The 10,904-nt window shown below is 43.7% G+C and overlaps 1 protein-coding gene across 6 annotated transcripts in view; it reads left to right on the forward strand.

Moving 5' to 3' along the window:
• NBAS (neuroblastoma amplified sequence) overlaps window positions 1-10,904 on the forward strand; it is a 315,339-nt gene that overhangs the window by 268,047 nt on the left and 36,388 nt on the right. For all 6 annotated transcript variants that reach the window (XM_029938273.1, XM_029938274.1, XM_029938276.1 and 3 more), the window contains one exon: window positions 9,040-9,235. In XM_029938273.1, coding sequence (XP_029794133.1) covers window positions 9,040-9,235 — 196 coding nt within the window. The remainder of the gene's footprint in view (window positions 1-9,039; window positions 9,236-10,904) is intronic.

The raw sequence follows: 10,904 nt of genomic DNA on the forward strand, positions 1-10,904 counted from the left end.
ATGTTGCCTTCTAGCTATTGTGCAGGTGCAGATATATTTTTATATAGCTTCAATCAAAACGTAGAAACCCTTCACATTCTTTTTAATTTACTTGCTGCTGTGCGTCCTCCCAGCTGTCTTTATAGATTTCCTGAGTATTATCTCTGATGGTTGCATACGCCATGGCCATTTTCAGAGGAGGCCTTGCCCCGAGTCATAGGCCCGGGGAACGGAACCAGGATCCCAGCTGGACTCGGAGTTGTAATTTAGCACTCAGATGCCCTTGTAGCCTGTTTGCACGATCGCTTTGTGCCCGAGGTTTGAGCGGAAGAACAGAGGGTGAGCCCTGTGGGCGAATACGGGAAATCCGGGAAAGCACTGCAGTCAGGGCCCCTCTAGCGGCTCAGCCCTTTGCCTTGCTCGTGGGGCTTGAAGTGAGAAGGAAGCTACAGCAGTGGCTGGCTTACCTCCCGTTCTAAAGAGAAATGAGATGACCTCCACGTGCACGCTGCACTGAGTCACCAGGAGGAGATACAGGGAAGAAATGACCTCCAGGCCCATTGGCCCAGAGGCTCGCAGGGCGACGAGCCTCCCCCCTCCCCTCCCAGCGCTCTAGACCCCACTCAGTGCTGGACAGATGGCACAGTGGAGGGAGCGGTGGTTCTGCCCGGGGACGTCAAGGCAGGGTATACAAGGGGCTGCGTGGGGCCCGGGCTAGGAAGCGTGAGGCTGTGAGGGCCAGGAGGAGGGTGACGGTGCTCCGGGCTGAAGAAACGACCCGAGCCGCTGCACACTCGTGGGGGACCCTCAGCCCCTTCCAGATGTGCGCCCCGCGCCTGCCCATCCCCCGGGTCCCTGCCGGCCGCCCTGGGAATGCGACCTGGAGCCCGGCCTTGCAGGATGACAGGGGTCTGAACGGGCACTAAGCCCCTTCCAGGGGACACGGCTCAGCAAGACGAGACGCAGTATTTTTCTTAGCGCATTTCCAGCCACATAGACAGATGAATCCAACTTGGGTTTCTAGCACACAGACTGGTTTTTTTTTTTTTTTTTTTTAAACTTTGATTTCCAAAGAGGAAGACATTGGATAATGGAGAAACAGAACAAGATGTTACTTTTTTATTCGAAAGACATAGAATAAGTCTTCTTAACAGAAAAACTTCAGTGAACATTGTTTTTTTGTTTGCTTAAAGACAAAGAGGAAGAGAGACAAAGTCATAACTTTTATTCCTGACAAGTAGTTTTTGAATCCACACAGTTAAACCAAAATCCTTGGCTTCGATTTCTCTTCCCAAAACTATGCCTGGCAGCGTCCTGTGGGGGAGTCCCTCTCCCTTTCAGGGAGCTCTTGGTGGGGTCTTTGGAGTGACATGGGGACCCAGGCCCTTTTAAAGTAACCCTCTTTGTCACTCCTCACTTAGCCTGACCTGACTGCCTGACCTCTGGGAGGCCACGCCAGGCCTGTGTGTCATCCTCTCCCGCGGGGACATGCCCAGCCTCCCCCAGTCCCGGCCCCCGACCTGCGCCTCCACTGCCCTCCCTGGCGTGTTTGGAGAGCAGGTCGCCTCCGCTGTGCGCACTGGCCTTCGTCACACATACTCGCACGCTCTTCGGTTAGGCACCCTCCCCGCCCATAGTGTCCCTGCCAGGCACACTGCATACGGTGAGTCATGGCTGCTACCAGTGTTTGGTTTTGTGCCTGATTTTTAGACAGCTCATGCCCTTATGGGTACACCCTCCATTGACTTCTTGTACTGGTCCAGGTGTGGTTTGCCATTGAACCGCAGCTTCTGCCCCATTCATAAAGCCCTCTCCCCTCGCTCTCTTCCCTGTGCCGAGTGCCAGCCGCCATGGCCACCACACCCGGACAGGCCCCCGGCGGAGGGTCTAGACAGACAGACTTCCTTTCCAGTTTACCCACATTCTTGCCTCCGGACATCAGGGCCAAGTACTGTAAGAATCTGAAACAGTGTCAGAAATCTTACATAACCTCTACAATTGAAAACAAGATGAGGGTAATTAATTACTGAGAGGCTCATGAACACTAAATTTATGAGCATGTTTTCTCCCATTTTTTATGTATGCCTGTAACATATTTTAAGAATACAGTCCAAATCTGTTTGCGTTAAGAATTCATTGATTAGTTTGCTTAAGAAAAAATGGACTTAAAAACCTCCAGTAGCTAAAATAGTATTTTTCTAAAGCAATATATTTGTTAAATCTGGAATTAAGAAAATATCATCATGCATTTAAAAACAAAAAATAAAGTAGCAAGCATCTGTCACCCAGTGCTATTCAACAACTTACCGAACCCTCACAACTACCCTATTCTTATTGTCTCCATTTTATAGGTTAGGAAACGATGCTCAGATGGGCTTTATTATTTGTCCGCGGTTACCCAGCTGAGGACATGCTATGAATTTCCGTCCCCATATCTCATCTGCTTCTGACATTAAAGAGCCTGCCATGGACAGTCAATGAGGGAGCACTGCTCAGATTCGATTGTGCACAGGAATTGCCCGGGGGTCTTAGCAAAATACAGATTTTACTAGGTAGGTCTGGGTGGGGCCCGAAATTCTGCATTTGTAACCCGCTCCCAGGTGCTCCCCCATCCACGAACTGACCTTCATGCCCCAAAGTCTTCAGGCCAAGTTTTCTCTCCTCCTCTGTCTCCTCCTCTCTGCCCTGGCCTCATTCCCTCTTCTGTTCCTGGCCTTGATACACCTTCAAACAGTTTCCTAACAGGAATGACCCACGACTGTGAACTGGCATATTAGTGATTCTCAAAAAGATGTGCAGAAGTAAATCCACTCAGAAAACAGATAATTAACAAGGAATTCCTCTGTGCGCTATTCAAAAAGGAAGAAAGATTTCCTCTTAAACTATTGAGGACGTTAGAAGTTTTTATTTGTTTGTTTAAATTGCTCCTTAATCCCAGTCCAGCTTCAGCCATCTAAAAACTTCATGTATATTCAACAGTGTCAGATCATTCACACTGCGTTGAGCTTTTTGGTATTACCTAGGGATTTCACAGTATTCTTTAAGTACAGAAAATAAAAGAAGAAAGAAAGAAAGCAAGCCCACTAAAGCAAGTAGGATCTGATTTCTTCTTAGTCTTCATGCTCTGGGACAGAATAAATGATCAGATGTCCTCTGAGTGCCCACGGGTCTGAGCCCTGTGTGCTGTGATCCTGAGCCCTGCTCCGTACGGTCCCCGGGCGGGTTGGCGGGTCCCCTCCACCACCGCAGTATTTCTTGGGGCCGCCTCAGGCCCCATTTACTACTTAATAGCTATCATTCCTGCCTTATTCCAGTGAGATGTGCCCAGGCTTTTGTAGATAATGAACCTCAGGAGGAGATGCTAGGTTGGCATACATTCAAGAGCAGCCACAAAGAGGTTCTTAGCATTGGTCAAAAGTTAAGACTTGAGACTGGAATTGTGTGCACATCAGAATTATTTCCTTTGTAGGAATTTTTCTTTTCCTAGGATCGGATTATGTTAATTATTTGAAGACAGTCACACTTTCTACACTCCTGCAGTACCGTTGATGTATCCTGCGTTCATTTGTTTGCAGTTTTCTCCTGTTCCTTGCCAGGGGCCCCAGTTACTTCACAGGAGCTGACAAACAGAAGGTACCACGCCAGGGAGTGTCCACTCCACCCAGCTCCGTGTGTGGGGGGGCAAAGCGTGCGCAGTGCGTGGGTCAGTTCCAAGGGACCCTCTTAGAATATGAGTGTTGGTGTGTCTCACCGTTCACTCACTTACATTTACGTGCTTGCCCCCTCCTTAATCTCACCTGGCATTTTACAGATCAGGGTTCGCACACTCATTTCCCACTGAGGCCAGGCAAGTAACGGGCATGAGCAGGGCGCGCTGGGCTTAAGGAGAGGTCGGAGGTGGTGGAGGCCGAGGGGCACAGGAGCCCACAGGGACAGGCCTTGTCTAAAGGAAACAGTGGCCCACGGGTCCTTTTCTTTCAGCTTTTCAAGAGGGGCAGGGTTATTAGGGGAATAGATTAGAAGAGATCTCGTTTTTTTTTTTTTTATCTGAATGAGATGATGGATGTTAACTTATTGTATAATCATTTCACAATATATGTAAGTCAAATCATTATGCTCTACACTTTAGACTTAGTGCTGTGTGTCACTAATATCTCAGTAAAACTGGCGGGACAGTGGGAAGAGGAGCTGGAAAATCTTGATTTTCTATAAAATGTTTAAATTTTGAAACCCCAACGTATACCATGCAAGACAACACAAAAATTTGGCTGCCGGTTTGCAACTTGAATACAGAAGATTCAACTAAGTGACTTTCTTTCTGTTCCCTTCACATTCAGATTCTGTGACGTTTATGTTTACAGGAAATCACAGTGGTCTGTGTTTTTCTTGTGGGAATGCAGTATCTTTCCTTCCCCCATTGTCAAATAAGAACAGTAATTTCATTTTGTGCAGCGCATCATGATTATATAAAGTGCTTTTAGTGTTTACCATCTCTTTTATTTTTATTTTTTTAATTTATTTTTGATACAGAGAGAGACAGAGCATGAGAGGGGGAGGGGCAGAGAGAGGAGGAGACACAGAACCGGAAGCAGGCTCCAGGCTCTGAGCTAGCCGTCAGCACAGAGCCCGAGTGGGGCTCAAACCCATGAATGTGAGATCTGACCTGAGCTGAAGTCAGAGGCTTAACCGACTGAGCCACCCAGGCGCCTCTACCGTCTCTTTTCATGTCCCTTAACCATTTAAATGCCAGGTTGAGTTCTCCTTGTATGAATATGCCATGCAGAATCTGAAGATTCTTTTACCAAGGATTAGCTTTTAAGGTTTCTCAAAATCTGTCTATTTGCTTTGATTCAGTAATTGCTTTTATTTGGTTGACATCTCGCTTCCTTCTGTGAATATCCCGTCATGCTCCATTACGTACTAGAACTAACTGTTTGGTGAGCATAGTTTTGCCATTCTTGTCGCCACTGCTGTTTTTCTCCGTTAATAGAGCTATTTCAGAAGACTCCTTATTTTTTGATCCAAAACTGATTGTATGAATGTGTGTTTCCTTTAGTGGTTAATTTTTCTTTAAATAGAGTAGTAGGTTCCTCTATGCAGCATAAAACTCCTCCCCAGAAAATCCTCATTATAGAGAAGAAGGTAGAAAATGTCTATGTGTTTGCAGTGAAACTATGAGCAGTTTTTATCTGCTTTATAACTTTATAAAAACATTTGTATGACTTTCATAATAAAGTAAAAATGTTTTGAAATAATGTTCTTTTATTCCTAAACTCGTTAAATCTCCCCTTGCCTTCATAAAACACTTTAAAAATGGAATCTTTTTCCTTCTCAGTCTTTTTATTTTTTACATTATAAAAGTCATAACTGGTTATTTTTCACCCACCTCTTCAAACATTTCAAACTTGCAGGAAAGTTGCAAGGATAGAAAAAATAATACCTCACTTCCCTTTGACTTACTCTTCCCCTTGATTTACCAATTTGTTACCATTTTATCAAAAATCCTGCTCTTTCTCTATATGTGGGAATGTGTGTTTATTTGATGCATAATGAGAGTGACTATGGATTTTTAAAACTCAGATAGAAATTAAAATGTGGGGGCACCTGGGTGACTCAGTCGGTTGAGCATCTGACTTCAGCTCAGGTCATGATCTCATGGTTCGTGGGTTCGAGTCCCACATCGGGCTTTGTGCTGACAGCTCAGAGCCTGGAGCCTGTTTCTGATTCTGTGTGTCCCTCTCTCCATCCCTCCTCTGCTCATGATCTGTCTCTCTCTGTCTCTCAAAAATATATGTTAAAAAAATTAAAAAAAATAAAAATGTGAACCATTTTGCAGCTGAAATCTTTGGGGTATAGGATCTAGGCTGTGTCCCTGGGTAGCTTTTCCCATAGAGCTGCCTCCCGTTACTTTGTCTTCTTCTCGAACACCAGCATTCTTGAGGGGAAGCTCATCAGGAACGCAGTGCTTCCAAAACACAGCATGCCTGTTCTGGGGATGAGTGTTCACGATTTCATTATGTGTTTGAACTATGAACCCAAAGTGAAGCACATTCCTCCAGAATATCAAGTGTTATTCACTGCACAATGAACTCCAATGTAAATGGACTTGAACTCGGTTTGAGTTGGAAAACATAATAATCTTTCTATAACACATCAGTCTCTAAATAATTTTAATCAGCTGCCACAGTGTTCTGGAACATACCCCCTGTTTGGTTTGGTAGCATAATGCAGTAATTGATAATGACCATAAGATAGTCCCAAGTTCAAGTAGTGGCTCCATCCTTAGACATGAAACTTCACCTGCAGATCAGAGACGGTAACAGAACACATGAACGAAATTATTTCATCCTTAGCCCACAGTAACTTTCATAAGTTATTACTGTTGTTGCCATTCTTGTTCACCCTGTTCAGGTCTTGGGTTCTTGTCAGAACTCGGGAGCCCCCCTCCTTCCCCTTCCAGCTCGTCCAGCTGCTTGCTTCCCACCTGGCACTTGGGTGACAGGGTCAGAAAATCAGCCTCTTAGTATATGATAGTGCTTTGGACTCCTGAATTATACCCCCTGGCGGCCTCACCAAAAAGAGTGTGAGGCTGGCCCATTTACCTCTCTAGTCACTTAACATGACAGTGATACCTCAGTGCTCAGAAAAGCTCCAGTTCTCACTCCACACCAAGACCAAACGTCCTCAGTAATAATGGTTGCCAACTAATTGAAGCACTTAGTTGTAGATCTGGTCATGGATTATGTGCTTTAAATTTATTATTTACATATTGTTTCATTCCCCAAAGCTTCATGAAGGGGTTGGTATCTCTGTCCAATCTACAAATAAGGAACCAAGACTCTGCGCCATTAAGTGACTTCCCAGTCAGCGGCACACTGTCAGGAAGAAGGGATTCTGGGAACTGAATGGGGGCAGAGCCTGTGCCGGCTGCCAGGGCGCTCTCACATCTGTGCTTTCGTCGCTCCCTCAATGTGCTCTGTCCTTTGAAATTCTTAGCTCTTTTCTTGCTGGTCTCTTGATCTCAGTGATATTTCCCCATCTTTCCACTGACATGCAGCCCACTTGTCCTTTATGATCCTGTTCAAATGCCATGACCTCGGTGAAGCCTTCCCTGGCCCTACTCCCTCTTCCTCCAAAAAGATTGTTCATAGTTAAATATATTAGTGATTTGAATAATCGTCCCTTTTAGGATCTCTCTGGACAGTATCAGTTCTTTGAAGGCAGGACTCCTGTGTTCTTCATCCCTGTAGCCACCATGCTCAAACTGCTGCTTTCGTGATACTGGTAATAATCATAATGATCATTATGCAGGTGGTACTTCCCGTTTAATACCTACTTCCTCTGTGCCGTGTACTGTGGTTAAGTGCTTTCCATACGTTATCCTGGTTTCACAGACTCCAAGAGACACACTCTCAGGACCTATGTCTACTTAACTCTAAAATGGGAATGATGACATTCTTGGTTTTCATCTAGAGTTGTTAGCGCATGGTGGGCCAGGGCTCCCAGGTCCATCACGTTCCCCCAAAATGCTTTTTCCCCAACGATACTGTCTGTTCACTTTGCACATAGATTTCCAAGAAATCTTGGTGGTAGTCTACTTTTCTTGTAACATGATTTTGCCTTTTTTGACACATGTCAAGGCCACTCATAGTTTAACAAACAAATGACTTCACGGATTTAGAAAATGCTAAAAAAAAAAAAAGAGAGAGAAAAAAAGAAAATGCTTAAGCCACTTGTCCATGGCATTTTAGAATTTCTTTTATTCCTGAAGACAAATAATGAACTGTTTTTTAATTTGGATTTCCATGGAACTGTACTGACAAGTGTATTATAGAACACATAGTAACAGAAACACTCAATGGTACTGTAGCACTTTTAAAAAGATCCTGTGGTCTTGTTAGGTCATGGAATTTGGGACTTGGTCTTGGTGCCTTATTCCTGGAGCTTCATAAGGATGTCATTATGGCAAAACCTCTGTGCCTCAGTGCTTCAACACTGCTCTCCAGGGCCTGTGCGAGTGAGGTATCCACAGGAGACCTCTTAACGGGAGTCAGGAGTACTTCATTGACGTCCTCATCAAGCCAGTTGTTTCCCCGAGATGGCCCATTTGGGGTTACAGGAGAGAGTCAGACACTGGATAGAAACTCTTGCAAATATTCCCTTCTCTGAGGCCTTTCAGACCTCAGAGGCCTTTAATAACCATCCATGCACAGTGTGTCTTCAGGGTAGTATAAAACTTGGTACTCTAACTCCACACTGAAACTCTATCAGAGAGAGAAGTGTAGAAAGAACATGGACTTTGAGGTCGTACCGCACTATTCTAGATGTCTGTGGGCATATCACAGCCCTTCCTTAAAGCCTATATCCTCATCTAGGAAAAGGAATGTACATGTACAGCTTAAGGACTATACTTAAGAATGCTCTCTTATATATTTGAAGGTTACTAAAAGTGTAGATCTTAAAAATTCTAATCATGAGAAAAAGTTTTGTAACTAAGTCCGGTAATAGATGTTAACTTACTTTTAGTAATCATTCCACTGTGTGTGTGTGTGTGTGTGTGTGTGTGTGTGTGTGATCATTGTTTTTCACCTTAAGCTTATATAATGTTATATGTCAGTTCTCTCTACAGATGGAAAAAAAACATTAAAAAAAGAATATGTATAATATTGATTTTGCATAGTTACCATCAACTAGTAATTGTTTACACAAAATTACTTAGAGTGATGCCTACTTGTTAGTAGCATTAATACAAGTAAGCCTTACTTCTTTCTAAACTTTTCATAAGAAATAGAGTAGCTAAGAACATGATTGTTTCCTCTGCTTTGTGTAACTCAATATGATACTGTAAAATATGTAAAAATTGCATTCATTTTATGTAGTTTTTTTTAGATACCTAAATGGCATTGTTAAGCCATGTAGAACCTAAGTTTCTCTTCTCCATAGGAACAAAACCAAGTCACCCACCAAGCAAATCTTTGGGTCAATCACCATGTTGGATTACTGGAACCTTTTTAAAGAAGAGTTAGGAGTTTCTATCTAACTCTTGGTTTTGCCCTTCAGGGAAGACTTGGTCTCCTCGGAGGACCTGCTGGAGTGGCTGCGGCCTTTCTGTGCTGATGACGCCTGGCCCGTGAGGCCCCGCATTCAGGTGCTGCAGATTTTGGGACAGTCGTTTAACCTGACTGAGGAGGATGGCAGGCTCCTTGTGTTCTTTAGGACGGAAGCCATTCTCAAAGCCACTTGGCCCCAGAGACAGGTAAGGGAGCATCTGACTGGCTACCGAACGGTTTCCCTATTAAAAATCATTGGAGGTTATTTCTCGATAACTTTAAGCCACCCTCCAGTCCTAATCAGCTTGGTAATGCAGACTTTCCACTGTGTTCCTCAGTCTAGCTATTTGGTAGTTAATACGTTCGGATTGGAATGGATTGATTCGGTTTGGATTTTTCCCCATGTTTGAACATGCCTGGAGTGATGTGTCATTCACTTCACACGTGTGTGGCGTTTTTCTCTTCATAGGATATAGTCAAGGTTCGTGACAGTATTCGTTAATTATCACAGCTCTCGCTGTCCCTGGAGGAATGCAGATCTAAATGGAAATGCAGTGTGCAGCTAATTCACTTTTTCTCATACTCTGCCCGGGCAGGCAGGTGCCCTCCTCTCTTCTGTATCTAGATCAACAACATAGCACACACACAAGATCTTAGTTTCTCCATTAATCCTTCAAGGCTCACTTGGTCTGTCATTTCTCTGGAACCTTCAAACTTAACTAAAGCTCGAATTCCACACATTTGAGCTTTAAAAAAATTTTCTTTTTTATGTTTTTTATTTACTTTTGAGAGACAGAGAGAGGCAGTGTGAGCAGGGGAGGGTCAGAGAGAGAGGGAGACACAGAATCCGAAGCAGGCTCCAGGCTCTGAGCTGTCAGCTCAAACCCACGAACTGTGAGATCATGACCTGAGCCGAAGTCTGGACACTTAACCGACTGAGCCACTCAGGCACCCCACACATTTGAGCTTTAATTACATTATCATCATCATCATCATCATCATCATCACGGTCTTGCCTTCTGTCTTGTCTCCCCACTACTGTAAAAATTCAGAAGCTCTGGAGGATGGATGGTCTTTAGAATCCCCCTAAGTACACTGTGCACATATTGGGAGCTCAAATATTTGTTGATTGAGTGAATGAGACTACTCATTACTAAATCAAAGAAATATAGTTGCCATGGAAGTTTAGCTCCAACTCTAAATTGGTGTATCATGAAGACCTAGGGTGTAAGGGTCACTAATCTCAGTCAAGTGCGTCAGCCTGCAGACCACACACCAGTAAAATAAGGCGTCCGTCATGATCTACTCTGCGAGAGAGTTTCCTGGAAGTCTGATAGCAACTCACTTTGACCTTCTCGTTTAAAAACTTTGCTTTCTCACTGGTATTTATGTCCTTATTACCACATTCAAAGGATAATCTATTTTTTTAAAAATGAATCCGATATTAAGAATATCTTGAGACTCATCTCCAAACATCATCATCGTTATCTTATATATTCTTATTTACCTATATGAGAGAAATGAGTAAATACTCTTATCTGTTCTTTAGAGTTAGAGAATTTGAGATTCAGAGAAGTGGACTTATCAGGGATTCTCTTAATCTTGCCAAATGGCTGAAATCAGTTGTATTAAAAGTTGCTGGTATCTGAATAATACTCTTTCTGAAGCCCCATGACCTTACCAGCATATTTAGTCTCAACATTTTACCTTGAATTCCATGAAGGGATCACTAAGGAGCAGTCTTTGAACACAAATGCAATAGACTGCAAAATATACCCCAGGGTCCGGTACAGTACATGTTAGAGATATGTTTGTTTTTAGCGACAGGAAGGTCCATGTAGCATCTCTGAGTTAAACTCAAAATTAGGTCATGTT

The sequence above is a fragment of the Suricata suricatta genome, chromosome 4 (genome assembly GCF_006229205.1).
Source record: "Suricata suricatta isolate VVHF042 chromosome 4, meerkat_22Aug2017_6uvM2_HiC, whole genome shotgun sequence".
In the NCBI taxonomy this organism is placed as follows: Eukaryota; Metazoa; Chordata; class Mammalia; order Carnivora; family Herpestidae; genus Suricata; species Suricata suricatta.